The sequence below is a fragment of the Gamsiella multidivaricata genome, assembly GCF_025024155.1.
Source record: "Gamsiella multidivaricata strain RSA 2152 chromosome Unknown BC939scaffold_2, whole genome shotgun sequence".
Classification (NCBI taxonomy): domain Eukaryota; kingdom Fungi; phylum Mortierellomycota; class Mortierellomycetes; order Mortierellales; family Mortierellaceae; genus Gamsiella; species Gamsiella multidivaricata.
In genome coordinates this window covers 104792-121030 of record NW_026251710.1, presented here as the reverse complement: position 1 = coordinate 121030, position 16239 = coordinate 104792, and the positions used below count along the sequence as shown (strand labels likewise).

Below are 16239 nucleotides of genomic sequence, written 5' to 3'. Positions count from 1 at the left end.
ACCTTCGTATTTTATTACATTTAGCTAACTTGCAGATCTCTGTGTATATGTCTATAGTACATGGGCTTTTATTTATGTATGTGTAGTATGATCCATCTTTCGTTGACTCTTGACGCGTGGCATCCGTCCGCCCATCCGTGGCTCATCGTTATTCGATCCTGAAGGCGACACTGGAGACCACGGCGACGCTCTCCAGTTCCTTGGTAGCTGTTGCTGGTTCAGCTGAAACGGAGTCAAAGATGGTGGTAAGGCGGGTACAGGGCCAGGAGATGCATCCAAAGCTGTCATGTTCTCGGCACTGATCGAGATCGGCCGAGTAGCGCGAGGGATCGGAGGCGGGGCTGTGGTCGAGGCTGACTTTCTCTCGACCGATCTTGGAGGAGGTTGTTGACGACCACTGCCGGTGCTGTTGTTATTGCTGTCAGTGGTCTTGGTCATGGGTGCTGAGGAGTTTTCAATCTCCTGCTCCAAAAAGTCGTAGAACCCAGCAGATGGCTGTGAAAGCTGTCGAGAGTGCCTTGGAGGGGGTGTGACTGGGATGATGACGGGGCGCGGTGGGAGGCGGTAGTATGGGTTGGTCGCGATGTCGACTGGCGGTGGAGGATGGTATGCTCCTGTGACAGAGTTTGATGGCGGTGATGGTTCTGTGAAGACGGGTCCCATGGGGCTGAGAGGGCTGAGAGGGCTGAGAGGGCTGAGGGGAGATAGTAAAGTGCCAGTGGTTGATGGGTTGTCATTGTTACGCTGGTACTCCTGTCGTTGCTGCTGAGGAAGCGGTCGGATAGCGGGGTCGTATGGCGAGGAAGGGAGATGGCGGTTGTTCCCTGAAGAGATCTGCTGTCGAGAATCATGGTTCATGTTGCGCGCACTGTTTTGGTTGGACGAGCGACTGGTACCTTCATTGTTTGATGTGCTGGAGAGTGGAATCGACTCTCGCGCAAAGGGCTGCTGCTGTCTTTCACCAGAAGCGTTTGTAAGGCTCTTTGCAGCCATGCCCTCGACCGCACCATGCCCTGGAAACTGTCCCGGTACCCCTGTGGAAGCAATGTCTCGTTGACTAACTTCCACACGTCCCTGCTGAGTCTCGTCATTGTCGGGTGCTGTTTTGTTAAGTTCCTTCAGGGGCGGTACTTGGCGGTAGTATTCCAGAGGTGATTTTTTGTTCCACCAACCCGGTTGCTGCTGGTGCTCCTGGTCCTGTAGCTGTTCATGCAAGCTCTGCTGCTGTTGGTACTCTCCATGTCCGTCCGTATCCTCGACTTCAACACGAGTTCTGCCCAAAGGCTTGTTACCTCTTGCAGCCAAGGCTCCGTTGAGCGACGAGGATCCTGTTCGACGATGTCTGGATGGGGCCATGAATACGCTGATGTCCTCTCCGATCATGCGCTGCTGCTTATGTAACTTTGCCTCGTGCAGTCCATGGCCTCTCCGCTTTGACCCTTTCCTCCTCAGCAACAACCCTACGACGACAGCAGCGACAACCACCACCCCGAGAACAGACCCGATAATGATCCCAGTGATGCCGTCATTGGTCCCGATAGAGCCGTCATTGCTGGCATTTGCGTCTGGGGTTGAGGTCGAGGTCGTAATCGTGGTGTTGGTCGGCAGCTCTTTGGTACTCGTGGTGGTTGGAATGATGACGCCTGTTTTTGTGGTGATGGTTTTCGGTGGTAGCACGGTCGCTGTTGGTTTTGCTGTGGTGGGTTTAGGCTTTGAGCTTGGCTTTGTAATGGTTGGTATTACAGGTGGGTCCGGTGCGCCTGGTATCTGGGCCACAGCATCAGCATCAGCGTTTACAGAGGACCAAGGGCTCTTGCCCTCCCGAGCACGGGCCGTTGGATATGACATTTTTCGATATGCTCGGCAGCTGGAACACTCAACAACACAAAAATAAGAGCGTGTGTGAAAGGTGCGGAGGACAGTCGTTTTGAGAAAGAAAGAAAGAAGAGAAAGGGGAAGGGGATGGGGATGAGGATGGGGATGAGGATTAGGATGGGGATGGGGATGAAGGAGGGAGGGCAATGAGATTAGGCGAAGAAGAGAGGCGAGGAAGATCTTTTCCTTCCCTGTCTTTCGTATCCTTCACTAGCCTCGGTAGGCTGAACCCTCTACGCAAGGGCACCATACCGCTTTCTTTCTTTGGTTGCACAGGCGAATAAAATAAATTGGCAATATGAGACGCTCCCATGCACACCTCCAGGATGTATGCTGACGATAGACGACTGCAGTACTCAGCAACAACAACGACAACCACCACCATCATCACCACCACAGCAGCAGCATCAACGACAACAGCAACAACAACAACAACTACAACAACAACAGCAATGATGACCATTGCCAGCCATCCGTTCATTGCATCATAACGCACCCCTGCCGAGGGGATGATACCAAGGGAAAAAATAGCCATGAACACGTTTTGGCATAGTTTCTTCCTTAGTCTCGTCCTATCGGAGGTAATCGAAAAAATTTGTATGACCAAAAAACCTTATACGACTCCTTAAGCTCCAGAGGATCTTGCTAGGGATTTTCGGACACTTGGGTCGTGCATGATCGATGTCGGGAGAGATATATTACTTCTTGCAGCAGTCCTTCGAACATCAAAGTCTGGATGGGTCTCGCGAAGCTCCATCTAATTCGGATTCGGACGACGACCTTGAGGATGAGGAGCCGGATTTTATGGACGAGTTGGTGCCAAGCTCGAGCTTTTCCAGCCTTGCGATTATACCTTACGTGCGTGTTACGAGGGTGAGATATATTTACGCGATTCAAAGGTTTCAGTGAGAGGTAGTGCCGAGCCTTCCTGGGGATGGGTCACGACAGCTTTCTTAAACTCCTACATTTGGTCTCTCAACACGAAGTGTTCATGAATACGAGTTATCGGGAACAAGAAGTGGCCCCTCAGTTTGTGCTTACACTTGACCAGCTCGGGCATAATGGCATTGAGGTGGCTTCTTCTTCGATCGGTATCGCCTCTACTCCTCCAGCCTTCAAGTTGTATGCAACATGGGCCGGAAGATTACCATCGTTAATACAGGACATTCAGATAACAGGTCAACCATGTAGACAACGCGCTAGCCTGGAGCGCTTGATACATATTATATGTTCTTTGTCTCTCCCATGAAGATCGTTGCGATGACAATTTTGTTTTTGTTCGAACCGACCTTTGGCGTCTAAAAAGGCTTTACTTTGGTCGCGGGTACATCGTTGCGGCTTCTGCCTATCCTATGTTGACTGTCGCCATACTAGTGATCAAGGGCGTCAGTCTCACGCAGGATGAGATCGACTTCAACTGATGCGTCGTGAATGCGCGTGCCTGCAATCAGCAACTACATGGGAAGATTTAAATTCGTAAGAAAACATACAGAAGTGCTTCCCTAGTCAAAACGTCCCACCATATGGGCTCCTTTTTACTATGGCCAAGGACAAGAGACTCCTTCATTGCTGTTTGAACGTATAACGGAACACTTCGATCTTGTGCCTCCTTCACCAAAGAAGCTTTTCGATTCACAGCGACAACAGTGGTTGACAATCATCTAAACGATGTTACACCAAATACCTTAAGCTTCCTACCCTCCTGTCCTTTCACTTTCAACCACATTCCGTTGACGTACTCATGGACACTGTAGCTTCCATTTCCTGCATTTCTACGCGAAGACTGCTGGGCTCAAATTCATTGTTCAGCACGCCCGTATTGTTGTCTCTACATGCGATGGACCCATTACATACACAGACACTTGGCACAGTGCGGTTCTCTTTCAGCAATTCTCCAGTCTGTTTCTATATCTTGGACGGACTAGCAGCCGCTCCCCTTCTCGTTGGAATATGACCGAAAAGTTTGACATGGAAATCAAAAAGGATGAGGTTTCCTTTTCAGTTGTCCAAAACACAGTCGAGCACCCTGCAGTTCCTATACTTTTTCTTCAACACTTGCTGACAATCAAGTTTTTCTTCATTTTGTCCGAAGTATCGGTCCCAATGTGCGCTCTATCGAGCCAGTTCGAGCGCTGAGTCATTCTCCATCAGAGTCAAAGTATCACTCAGCATGTGCCTTTTTAGGGGATGGTGGCAACGGCATACCAACGACTGCCAATGACCACCTGGTGTCCGCAGTTCTCTTTTTGAACCCTACTATCTTTGTTGCTGATGTCCCTTATAGAGTCGATAGACCACATCTCTATGGATCTAACTTAGATAAATAGAAGGCCGTTTCCAAGCCTTGTTCTATAGTTATCTAGCATCTGCATTCTTCTTAGATAATGCACTCCTGCAACAGGATTACCACTCAGTTACCAAGCTGCACGGTTACGACGCACAGAACCAGGATGGAGCCCGGCGCCATGGCAACACCGTTACGACACTGTACAATGGGCCACAGACATGTATATATAGACCCTACTTATAAACATTAAACAGCATTCATTTCTACGCATTCCTACTTGACCACCGCCCTTGATCCCTTGACTCTGCTGTTATTGCACCACACAATACACCGCTTCTTTGGAATCCCACGCGCGGAAGGGGATTCTGATCTACCAGAGTGTGACCCAGTAAGGCTTGCTCTTCGTCTTCAGCAGATTAAGAGTGACGGCCGCAGACCGCGTTTTCTCATGGATGAATGTTCGATGATTTCGTATCGCTTGCTGGAACTGATGAGTCAAGGCCTCCGTCATGCTTTGGACAATAACCGGCTATATGGGAACTGCGCTGTGTTGTTCTTTGGAGACTTTGGTCAACTTGGTCCGGTCATCAGGCGAGGACCCGTGCCGTATTTATGGAAAGCACCAACAGATGACTATCTTGCGCTTGATCGGTACGATCTAACATCACCAATGCGACAGCAAGATGATCACCAGTTCGACCTCTTTCTGACTTTGCTGGGAAGATACGATGGCAACGATCTCCACCAGCGGCGGATCTTCAATACTTTTCTCCGGCAACGTCACTGGGACAACACTCATGATCAGCCTACGGACTTCTTCCACTTGTTCAGTCATGTTGAAAATGCAAGGAAGGTGAACAACCGGCAGCTGGAGCAGCTTCCTGGAGAGCTGTTCTCTTTTGAAGCGATTGATGGTATGGGGGCTTACGCAACGGCTCAGCAAAAAAAAGCTGTCTCTCAAGGTCGGATGTCGGGTTATGTACGTCAGCAATATTTACTACGTCGCAGGAGTACTGTGCACATAAAACCAAGGCCTTTCAAGAGCCATACCACAATCCATCCTCTGAAACCATCCACCCATCCATCCATCCATCCATGCGAGGCGATCCCAAGCAAGGCATGTCTCCGGTTCCTCAAGACGTCGGTCAAGTCTCCGAAATCGATACGAAAGGTGGTCTCCTCAAGCTTCTCCAGGTCTATCAAAATCGTTTAGTGAAGAAGACCAGTGGGAAGGGTCTGCTGTTAATGAGGTTTAATGATGCTAAGCAGCGTCTACGTAGAGTTCAGCTTAATAGGCCAATTAAAGATGATGCCCTCCGAAAGCTCACAGAGCAAAAAAAGTCATTGTTGAAGGCTTTGATGAATGAAGTAGAAGACGTTCTCAAGACAGCATATGGATACGTTGAGAGCAAGGTCGCCAAGGTACAAAAGTCAGAGGGCAATCGAATTACCGTCAAGTGGAACCCGTCGATTCCAGAGCACGATGGGCTCCATCGTATCTGCAAAGAGGAGAACATTCCACTTCTTGTGGCATATAGCCCATTCTACACGCTGTCTTGTTCGATAGCTAGATTGAGTCCAGACATTAACTTAAGCCACTGAGCAATAAGTAATTGCTTGGTCGCTGTAATTAAAGATCCCTCTTTTGTTCTCATTGATTCTGGACAGTCATATTCTTCACTCCTCGACGACTCTGATGAGATTGATTACTCAAAGGTCAAGAAGAAGGCATTCACTGGCGCTCCTGTCCAAGATCTGGATGTATCCAAGGTGCCTGTAGAAGATATGATTAAGGAGATCGCCACAAGAGTCATGAATTTCAGAGATGATTTTGAGCGATTCTACGAATGGAATCTCACGGCCGTCTTATTTGACAAGATGGCATGGAACTGCATGGCTGGCGCTCTGATCAAGGTCAGCGGCCTCGCCAAGGACTACACGGATCTCATCATGGAGTTTCCTATGCAGGAGAGAACGTAGAGTCAGGTCGTTACTTGTCTCAACAAGGCCCTCAAGTTCGAGCTGCTAGAGGCCCATCTCGCTGATGAGGTCTTCAAGACCAGACTCAAGAAGGAAGAGAGTCTTCTGGCTTTCTCCCAACGTCTACGACTACTAATCGAGGCTGCAGAGTTTCCGGAAGATGATTGTGCCCTCCTGATTAAGGCACTGTGCAATCACCTATCGGACATTGACTTCCAGGCCACTGTGAAGGAGTACGGTTCGTTCGACAAGATCAAGTCAATCAAGTCATACCTCAAGTTTCTAGTTGATACGCCAGGTGCGTTAGACGGAACCAGGACTGACCACACATTGTGGTTCATTAAGAAGTATGACGGCAAGATCGGTGCTCAAGCAGCGGAGCGCGCGCAAGGCAAGACAAGAACTGAAAACGAGGACAAGGCAGCTGTTCATCTGCAGAATAAGAGGTTGAACTCGAATGAGGACCATGGTCGAGAACGAGGCTAAAAGAAACACAAGACAGATTCGAAAGTCTGTACGTACTCCGAGAAGTGTAAGACGCTAAGGCTCAAGCACCCGCTGGACAAGTGTTTCCATTGGCAAAACGACCAGAAGAAGAAAAAGGAGTCTGTAGACAAAGGCAACCAACCGGCAAGGGAGGGCTACAAGCCCATGAAGACGGTTGGAGCATTTGCCAAAATTAATGAGGAAGCACAGCTAGGAGGAATTCAGCTGAATAAAGAATCATTCTTTTCCTCTTATTTATCTTCTCCACAGGCCCATTTGATGCATGTATATGCATACAAAGGGCCGGCACCAGGTGATAATCGCGTAGCAGTGCCAATAGGAATATTAGGCGCGCAATGCACAGCGCTACTAGATCCTGGAGCGACAACATCTCTGCTTAGTAGAGAATTAGCTGATGACTTTGGCATTCGATATGGCAAAGTAGCAAATGAATTAATTGCGATGATACAGAGAGGTTCGAGCACAGACAGCATCATTACCTGCGACAGAGTTCAGCTTGTGTGCAACAAGAGATCAGTCGAGTACCAACTCCATGTCATGGACATTGATCACTACGATTTCATCGTAGGAACGGATCTCTTTCCTAGATTTGGATTTGCTATCACAGGTGTGGTTATGCCAGCACCAAAAGAAGAAGAATTTCTATGGGTGCCATCCGATGAGAAACCATCGGTAGTGCCGAAAGAGACACCTCTGAAAGAACGCACGCCTGAATTCATCAAGCAAAAAGAAGATTTTATGAGAGCGCTCGAGCCCTTTCTCAAATCTAACGAAACCATAGACCCAAAATCATATTGCACACTTGACTCGATGAAAGTCGCGTTGAAGGTGAAGCCTGACTGCGTAATCCAGGAACGGTCTCGACCGTTTCACGCACAGGTAGAGAAAGACGAAGTAGATCGAACAGTACAAAAGTGGTGGGATACAGAAGTCATTGTGCTCGCGCCAAAAGGCAACCCATACAACAATTCTCTGACAATGGCTGCTCGCAGGGACCTAGATGGCAACATCATGAAGTACCGCGTATACCTTGATCCTCGCGCGTTGAATAGACAGCTAGGGGATACAGACAACTTTCCTTTACCACTTATAACAGATATTCAGCAAAAAGTGGCAGGACATAAGTACTTTTCGACGATCGATCTCTCTCAAGCATATCACCGCATGCCAGTGGACGAGGCGAGTCAACCATTGACAGCCTTCACCTACAATGGTAAGCAATACATGTTTGCAAGAGCACCATTTGGGCTAAAACCTCTGACGAGCATTTTCCAACGAGGAATGTCCCATTTACTTGGTGATCTGCATTATGGTAGCACATATGTTGATGACATTATTGTTTATTCGAATTCAATCGAAGAATATCTAGCTCACATCACTGTGGTCGTCAATCGATCGACTGAAGTAAAGCTAATCATCAATCGAGAGAAAAGCAGGTTTCTAAGCACTGAGGTCCTTCTCCTAGGATTTATCGTCAATGAAAAAGGACGCAGTGTCAATACGGAAATGATTGCTAACGTTCAATCGTGGGCTCTTCCGACGAACAAAAAGATGATCCAGAGATATCTCGGACTCTTTAATTATTTTAGGGAATATATCCCACTCTACAGCACTATTACAGCACCGCTGAATCAGTTGCGCAACGCCAAGGGTACGTTTGAGTTGAATGACTTGCAAAGGCGCAGTTTTGATGCAATTAGAAATCTGATTGCCCAAGCACCTGTTTTGTCATTCCCAAACTTCAAAGAACCTTTTTATGTCGCCACTGACGCCTCTAATGTGGGCATCGGTGCAGTCTTGTACCAGTTACCAAACGGAAAAGCGACGAATCTAAAGTGAACTACGTTTCCTTTCAGGCACGCGCACTGCACAAGCACGAAAAGAACTATCCCGCTTATAAAAAGGAGCTCTTGGGATTATATTTGCTCTCATGAGATTCCATCACTATTTGTGGGGTAGAAGATTCACGCTGTACACTGATCACAGACCCTTGACATACATTCACGAACAGAAGGAGCTACCTCCGATCATTACGAATTGGAAGGAGACATTGCTCAATTATGATTTCAAATGTGTTTATCGTCCAGGACTGTTGAATGTTATTCCAGACGCATTATCCCGAGCATTTCCAGACGAACTATGGACGCCTATTGAGAGTGCAAACTCCAAAGGCAAGGAGCATCGTGTTGCAGCAGTGACTAGGTCAGGGCTACGAAAGGCCACTCTTTCGCCTACAGAAGAGAACATCATTATTTCTTCAGTTAACATAGCAGATCGTCTCTCGACAGTACCTATTGACCATGAGGCACCGTATACTCACGTTATGCAGACGAACGACATGGACAAACTACCGTTCTAGACGTCGAAGAACGCAAACAAATATTCAAACAAGTCCATGAGTTTGGTCATCTCAGGGGTAATGCAATGGTTAAGGCCATTTATGAACAAGGCTACACCCTGTCAGCACTTTAATATCGCACGCAAATGATATCATCCACTGAATGCCATTCATGCAGAATTACCTGGAGAGCATGTAGCGATTGATCTCGCCACATTTGACGTTAGCAGGCAAAGCAACGTATTCGCTTTGGTAATGGTTGACATCTGCACTAGATTCGCCTTCCTGGAACCATTGCCGAATAAGGAAGCCAAGACAGTTGCAGACATCCTTTTCAAATTATTTTGTACAATTGGTTTCCTAAAGATTATCCAAAGCGACAATGGCACCGAATTCGTAAATGAAGTAACCAAACTCATGTCGCAAAAGCTGCAGATTGATCACAGATTATCTACACCATATCATCCTCGATCCAACGGTGTTGCGGAGAGGTATGTTAGAGCCCTTAAAGAGAATATTCAAAAGCAACTTGAAGGTCGTCTTGATCTTTGGGATGCTTATCCTCCTTTGACCCAAATCCAATTAAACGTGCGTTCGGCGAGTCCTAACAAGTCTACACCGTTCTCATTGTTCTTCGGACGCTCATTTGCAGGGCTAACCGATTTTACGTCAACAGAATCACATCTTATGACAGAAGAAGAACTTGAGAAACGCTTGGAATATCTCACGGAATTAGTCTTTCCGGCAGTGTCAGAAACCGGTGCAGAAACACAGCATAAAATAATTAATAAGTTCAATCGTACACACTATATTATGGGGTTCTCTTCTGGCTGTTATGTCATGGCCAGAGAGCAACTCCCGGAAGGCAAGCTTGCACCAAAGTACCAAGACCCTTACAAGGTCATGGAACGTACAGAGAATGGAGCTTACACTTTGTTGGATGCCACGAACCAGAAACTAGAACGCAACTACGCCCCTGTCCAGCTCAAACTTGTCATGCAGGACCTAAATGGTCGCAGTGATGAGTCGTACGAAGTCGAAGCCATCCTTGGCCACGAACTCACGGCGGAGGGGGTGAGGTACACTGCCAAGTGGAAGGGATACGACTCTCCTCACAACCCCCAACTAGAATATGACAATTTTGATTCAGATCTGATCATCAGACGGTGCTGGAAGCGTTTGAACCAACAGAACCCTCATGCCATTGCAAAGCAAGCAGAGAAGGAAAAGAGAGTTCAGAAAAAAACGCTACGACAACAGACGGCACAGCAAAACCAATCTCAAAAGATGCGAGTAAGGGAAAAAGAGGAAGGAAGAACTCCTCTCCAGGAAGAAAGCAAATTAGCGAGCATGACAATGCTTACTGAGAGCTTTCACGCTCTGAGTCTTCTCTAGAAGAAGAAAAATCAGGGCCTGATCAAAAGGGGTTTTGTGCATTTTTCCCCACACTCATTACTTTAAGGTTGCAACGCACAGACGTTGACGCACTAGAGAGTTTTACCTTTTTCTCTCGCAACTAAATTATCACAAAGAGGTTTTTCTCGCTTTCCTCAGACGAACTATTAGGAGGTTTACTTTTTCCTCCATTACATTTCATATCACAGAGTTTTTACTATCATTTTTTTTCCCACACATCGATGAATAACCCCATCTCAACAGTGGTTTTGTGGGATCAAAACTTGGGGGGAGTTGTTCCGTCCAGACCCCAAATTGGGACTGTACTGGGAGTGAACCTTCACATTTAGGCCACTTCCTTTTTTATTCATGAGACTATTAAGCTATCTAATACTCCAAGCCCCAGGTCGGGGCTATAAAAACCCCTACCGGGAGCATAATAAACAACAACGCTCTTTTGTCTCCTTGACTCATACTCAGGTACATAAAACATCACAGTTATCACCTATCCTGCAGAGGTCGTCAGGTTCCAGATTGTCCGCTCTGACCCAGAGTCAGAGCTGGAGAGCCTCCAGCGTGTTTCCATCGACGTTGACGACCGTAACTTTCCGCAAACCTTCCCAGATCGACATGTTAAGTTCCTCGACAAGTTGAAGGGATATAAGCGAAGACTGGAGGAGCAGCAGATTCCGGAACATTCAATGAAGGCGAAAGCAGTAATGAGGAGATCGGTGACTGGTCCATTGCCCCATGATGGCTGAGCAATATCCTTCATTGCGTTTTACCATAGTGAAATAGTCTGCGGAGATTATCATGCCAGCAGCATGCCCAACATCGGGTCATAGTTGTGTGCCGTCTTGGGGAAAAGGTGTCAAGGTTGTATTGGAGGGTTTTAAGAAGAGAAAGAAGGAGAGATGTACAAAAATATGGAAAAAGAGAAAAGTTCGGCAAGGGCAAGAATCAGATGGACAGGGAGGGGGTTTTCTGATGGGACGGGGCAGTAACGAGTTGTTTTTATCATCAGAAGATGACTATGATGGAAAAAGGGTCCCTGAACCTTATTGTCTCTTTTAGAGAGAGAGGTCCATCTCAGCATCTCAAGTCGGCGTGGTTCTTGCTGTGGGCCACCATAAGGTAAAAAGACGCGTGGGTTTCGCGTTCATGCGAGACGCCACCACCCAATCACTCTTTGATTTCGTTCTCATATTCCTCTCTCTTTTATTCGTTACGTCTGATCCTGAGTAATTTTCTTTATTCCTCTCTGGGAAGAACCGACAGACAATGAGGTGCTTGTCTGTCCCACACTCGCCAATATCGCAACCAATCTGCGTTGAAGATTTCCCCACAATCTGAGAGAACGAGTCTTTTGCAGCATTGGAAAATCACAAAGAAAAAAAAATCAAGGGGCGATTAGAAAAGGGAGGAGATGCCGCTTTGTTTTCTTCTAAGACCAATCCCGTAGCCATGTCATTTTTCATGGAGTAAACCTACTTCCAGCATTGATGGTCTTTGCATCGTGGTTCCTATACGCTGACTCGGCCATGAGCCATTCCTGAACGGCGTCCTTGTAGGTCGCCTTTTGAGAGACGATCTCACCGAACTGAACACAAGGAAAAATAGTCAAATTAGATGGGCTGTATCAGCACGTTGTGACTAGAAGCATTGCGTGCAAAGATTGGCCATTACCTTTATAGAAGTATTGATCTCGGCGTTACAAGTTTTGACGTGGGCTTCTGCTCCAGCGAACAAGGTGTCATTCCACTTGAGTGTCTGGATACCGTACAACTTTCTGGCGGCGTTGATCTCCTTCTGAGCCCCGAGTCTCTCGCGCAGACCCGATACACCTAAAGGACCGTTGCCAGAACTACCGTGGACCTTGCGCCCATGACTACGGCGGTGCCCTGGATGGACAGCGTAGCGACAATGAAAGTGATTGCGAATAGGATGAAGGAAGTTGTCGATCGAATCATTGTGTAAGGCTTTGAAAGTTAAGGGATGTTTTGTTGGGAGGAATAACAAACCACATTTCATCATATCTATTGATTATGATTGCTACAGAATGATGAGGGAGTCAGAGATTAAAAGAGAACTGGGTACAAGGTGGATGGCGCAAGGGTTCATCTAAATATTTCCAGGGCAAAAGTATTGGCAGATACAGATCAAGGGGTAACCAACACCAACATTTTCGCTTTGTTTTCACAGGATGTCACAACCGACACTGAGAAAGAGCTCATAATCATGATCGCCAAAGTCCTGATGAGTCCTGCTCGAGGCAACATAACTACGAGGATCCTCTTCTTAAAGGCCGGCAGCGAAAAAAAAAAAAATCATACTGTTTTCTTGTGCGTTCGAGACCAGCCATATCTTTCTTTTCTTTCCCTTATGAGCCGAGAATTGATCGACAATTGTTAATGCGCCCATGGAATGCATTATGCAAAATGTCGAGGGTAGAGCGATAAAAGAGAAGCATGCATGGCGCACCTCGAAGTTACACCTTTTCTGAGATGTTTTTTTCTCTTTCTTGCACGTCCTGTGTCGCGTCAGTTTCGCGTTGCGCCGGTTTCGTATCAGGCCTCCACTCCTCTCCTTAGCATATCAGTCGAGCGATTTCACCTCCATCATAGGTGAACCCGCCTTCGTGTTTTTCAATTCTTTCATTCGCATGCATGTATCAAACATCTTTTTAAAAAATCTACTTCATCTCACTCTTCGACCGCATTAAGTCCCAACCCCGGCCTCGACTGTGTTCCATCACCTGCCCCGTTCTTGGCCTTCATCAGCGACACGAGCGATTTCAACTTGCCCGTCGAAGGCTGTGCTGGCATGAAGCCTGAGTTCGTACCGTACATACTCGTACCCGGTCCATCACCGGTCGACGCAGCCTTAGGACTCTTAGTCCTGAGCAAAGACATGGCAGAGTTCAGGTGCATGACCTTATTGGCCACCGACGCCAGTCCCTTGGGTGGGACAGGTGTACCCTGGGTGCCATTCTGTTGCAGCAACTTGGCGTTTGCTCTTGTCAGCCCTTGGACGCCCTCGATCATGGTTCCATCTGCCATCAACCTGCCAGTAACGGTCGTCCACCTCAACACGGCCTCGTACGGATCGCGCTGGTACTCCTCCACGATAATCTGCTCCTCAGTTTCTTCATCGCTCTCGTAATTTTCCATGTACTCTATCTCGGATTCTGGCTCGTCCTCATCCTCACCATCCTCACTATCCACTTCATCCTCTCCATCCTCGTCTTCATCGTCTTCATCGTCTTCTCCATCATCGTCTTCATCCTCTTTTCCATCCTCGTCTTCATCCTCCTCCTCCTCTTCTCCATCCTCTTCATCCTCTCCATCATCGTCTTCATCCTCTCCGTCATATTCGTCAGTGTGATCGTCGTCGCTATTTCCTTCGTCCTGCTGCTCCTCCATCTCATCCGAAGGATCCACTGGTGGTGGCGGTAGTTTTTCCTTTGCGACAGCAACGTATCCCTCGATGGGTACCAGCTCCCACTTTGCAACATCTCCACTGCTATATCCAAATGTAAACGACATGTATTCCTTCTTCTTTGTTTCTTTGCCCTCGATCACGACCAACGGATCCCACAAACACGAAGAAACATCTCCGTAACCCAAGTTGGGCACTTTGGTCATCTGTTTCCCCGCCAGGAGATCCCAAACTCGAACTGTACCATCCAACCCATTCGTGACAAGTCTTGACCCATCTGGACTGAACCCGACAAAACGTAGCATCCCTTCATGCGCTCGAAGTCTCCACCGTCTTGTTCCAGTGACAAGATCCCAAATGATCAAATCTCCGTCTCGTTTCGGGTTCTGGGATGGGATCACGGCTAACGAACCGCAGGGTGAGAACGAAATCATAGCGAGTTGACAAGGAGCGTTCAATTCGAAGCTCAAGAGACAAGATCCCGAAGCGACCTCCCAGACATTGACCACACGCTTCCACTGACTCGCAGTAATAAGCTTGGTTCCATCCCCTGCAGCAACCAGAAGATCTGTCTCGATCCCTGGCTTGAGTTCTCGAACACAACTACCAGTGCCAACATCCCAGATCTTGACAGTTTGGTCCGTATAACCGAGGGATGCCATCTGGTTGCCCTTGTTCGCCGGTAAAAACACGATCGCCTTTGTTCCACCCTCACAGTCATGCGCTTCCAAGGACCGGATATGGGACCCGGTCTTGTAGTTCCAAAGGTCGATCGTCTTGACATTCGTAAAGGCCGCAAGGGTCTGGCCATCTGCGGAATAAACAACTTGCAGGATGGGGAAGCTCCTTTCCTCGCCCCAGCTGTGCCCCTGGTCCAAGGTGAACTGACACTGACCCGTGACTGCATCCCACAGTTGAACTGGCATCCTCTCAACAGAAACGGCGATTTGAGTTCCACAGGGTGACACTGCAATTTCATACAATCCGCTATCTGCTTGTCGCTTGATCAGACCTGCATCACCGGTCTGGGTATCCCACCATCGTATGCTTCTATAGCACATCGAGATAATCTGCGGTCGGTGATGTTGTCTGCCGCTTCCAACTTGGAGCGGAAGATGGAACAGATAATTAACGTTCTCGGTATGTCGAGCCGGTTCCTTTTCCTGCCGATTGGTTGATCGTCGAGCATCCATGGCCCATAGCCGAATCGATCCGTCCCCGCTCGTAGAGGCAATTTGCTGTCCATCGGGTGCATAAACGATCTTGTTGATACTGTCAGTATGGCCGCTTAAAACCATCCTTGCAGTCCCAGTTTTAGTGTCCCAGAGTTGGATCGTCCTCATGTGGCCCCCGCTCGTGGTCGCGATTTGGAGAGAATTTGGAGAGAAAACCAATTCACTATCATCACTGCCGACCGTGTTATTGGCGTTCTTGAGTACCGGACCGGGAACACCCGTGGCTGAATCCCATATTTTTGCCGTGCCATCTCGACTCATTGTGGCCATATATTGTCCGTTGGGCGAGAGCGCCAAATAGCTGATCCTCGCTGTATGTGCCTCCAGAGTTCGGACGCAGGAACCCGTGGCTACATCCCACATCTTGACTATTCCGCTGTAGTAGCCCCAAACGATTTGTTCCCCACCCAGGACAAAGATAAACCTGTACATGGTTTCTTGCTCGGTATCGATGACGTGAAGGCATTTACCCGACCTTGGATCCCAGAGACGGACAGTATAGTCTTCACCGCCCGAAGCCAACACCCTGCCCTCATCGGGTGAGAACTGGACAAGGACAGGAGGACCAGTGTGGCCGTCTAACTGCAGACCTCGTTCTCCTGTTTCAATATCCCAGAGTTGCACGGAGCAGCCTTCTCCACCCGACGCCAGCAAACGTTCTGGGTGGCCCTTTCTGGCGGGTGCAAGTGCTAAGGTCTCGTGACAGCAAGACTGTTGTTCCCAACTCGCCAGATTTCTGCCATCCTCGACATTCCACACCTTGATCGACTGGTCATGCCCGGCAGATACAATCTTGGACCCATCTTGCGAGAGGATCATACACGCGACCGAAGTACTAGTATAATGGCCCTCCAAAACATTCAAAAGCGTCCAGTTCGAGGTCTTGTACAGATAGATCTTTCCCGACTCCGTGCTCGCGATCAAGGTCTTTCCGTCTGGCGTGTACATGACCGAACTGCCCATGACTTCATCCTTGAGCAGAGGCCACTCGCCAAAGTCTGCGCGTGTCATTTGAGAATGGCTCAAATCTGATTGTCGCAGCCTATTATGAAATGCAAAAGGCATCATCATGAACGGTTAGTTATAGTTTCGGAACCAAAAGGATGACTACTATGTGCATTCTCAAAAAAAAAAATTAAAAAAAAAGACCTTACCAGCAGCCCTGGAGAGTGGTTTTTCGCAGG

The 16239-nt window shown here is 48.0% G+C and overlaps 7 protein-coding genes across 7 annotated transcripts; 3 read left to right on the top strand and 4 right to left on the bottom strand.

Annotated features, from left to right (window-relative positions):
* Nucleotides 1-6: 6 nt before the first annotated feature.
* Nucleotides 7-2033, bottom strand: BC939DRAFT_434859 (uncharacterized protein). The gene has a single exon (XM_051553407.1). It carries the CDS (start codon nt 1846-1848, stop codon nt 73-75), a length of 1776 nt encoding a protein of 591 aa, XP_051417351.1. The 5' UTR covers nt 1849-2033; the 3' UTR covers nt 7-72.
* Nucleotides 2034-2556: 523 nt separating this feature from the next.
* On the top strand, nt 2557-3296 carry BC939DRAFT_498303 (uncharacterized protein; the record flags this gene model as incomplete). The annotated part of the gene is made up of 3 exons (XM_051559798.1): nt 2557-2748; nt 2927-2997; nt 3182-3296. The coding sequence occupies 3 exons, from the start codon at nt 2557-2559 to the stop codon at nt 3294-3296; spliced, it is 378 nt and encodes a 125-aa protein (XP_051417350.1).
* Nucleotides 3297-4414: 1118 nt separating this feature from the next.
* BC939DRAFT_434857 (uncharacterized protein) lies at nt 4415-5805 on the top strand. The gene has a single exon (XM_051553406.1). The coding sequence runs from the start codon at nt 4611-4613 to the stop codon at nt 5373-5375; it is 765 nt and encodes a 254-aa protein (XP_051417349.1). The 5' UTR covers nt 4415-4610; the 3' UTR covers nt 5376-5805.
* A 4022-nt stretch (nt 5806-9827) lies between these two features.
* Nucleotides 9828-11437, top strand: BC939DRAFT_524499 (uncharacterized protein; the record flags this gene model as incomplete). Its single annotated transcript, XM_051561267.1, has 2 exons — nt 9828-10280; nt 10901-11437. The coding sequence occupies 2 exons, from the start codon at nt 9828-9830 to the stop codon at nt 11141-11143; spliced, it is 696 nt and encodes a 231-aa protein (XP_051417348.1). The 3' UTR covers nt 11144-11437.
* A 37-nt stretch (nt 11438-11474) lies between these two features.
* On the bottom strand, nt 11475-12454 carry BC939DRAFT_434847 (uncharacterized protein). The gene is made up of 3 exons (XM_051553405.1): nt 12069-12454; nt 11874-11982; nt 11475-11745 (listed from the first exon to the last, which is right to left on the bottom strand). The coding sequence occupies exons 1-3, from the start codon at nt 12414-12416 to the stop codon at nt 11480-11482; spliced, it is 723 nt and encodes a 240-aa protein (XP_051417347.1). The 5' UTR covers nt 12417-12454; the 3' UTR covers nt 11475-11479.
* A 597-nt stretch (nt 12455-13051) lies between these two features.
* On the bottom strand, nt 13052-13665 carry BC939DRAFT_434845 (uncharacterized protein). Its single transcript, XM_051553404.1, has one exon. The coding sequence runs from the start codon at nt 13550-13552 to the stop codon at nt 13085-13087; it is 468 nt and encodes a 155-aa protein (XP_051417346.1). The 5' UTR covers nt 13553-13665; the 3' UTR covers nt 13052-13084.
* A 367-nt stretch (nt 13666-14032) lies between these two features.
* On the bottom strand, nt 14033-15910 carry BC939DRAFT_379753 (quinon protein alcohol dehydrogenase-like superfamily; the record flags this gene model as incomplete). The annotated part of the gene is made up of 3 exons (XM_051551729.1): nt 14033-14206; nt 14954-15645; nt 15781-15910. Coding segments are annotated over 3 exons (996 nt in total), but the record flags the coding sequence as incomplete, so codon positions are not given.
* Between the last annotated feature and the right edge of the window lie 329 nt (nt 15911-16239).

What these genes read in the sequence shown, in the direction of transcription:
- BC939DRAFT_434859 (XM_051553407.1), bottom strand. Translation starts at nt 1,848, where the DNA reads ATGTCATATCCAACGGCCCGTGCTCGGGAGGGCAAGAGCCCTTGGTCC.
- BC939DRAFT_434857 (XM_051553406.1), top strand. Translation starts at nt 4,611, where the DNA reads ATGGATGAATGTTCGATGATTTCGTATCGCTTGCTGGAACTGATGAGT.
- BC939DRAFT_434847 (XM_051553405.1), bottom strand. Translation starts at nt 12,416, where the DNA reads ATGATGAAATGTGGTTTGTTATTCCTCCCAACAAAACATCCCTTAACT. An exon ending in AGATCAATACTTCTATAAAG is followed by an intron (nt 11,983 to 12,068) that starts GTAATGGCCAAT and finishes CCTTGTGTTCAG; the next exon opens with TTCGGTGAGATCGTCTCTCA. An exon ending in AAAGACCATCAATGCTGGAA is followed by an intron (nt 11,746 to 11,873) that starts GTAGGTTTACTC and finishes ATGCTGCAAAAG; the next exon opens with ACTCGTTCTCTCAGATTGTG.
- BC939DRAFT_434845 (XM_051553404.1), bottom strand. Translation starts at nt 13,552, where the DNA reads ATGGAAAATTACGAGAGCGATGAAGAAACTGAGGAGCAGATTATCGTG.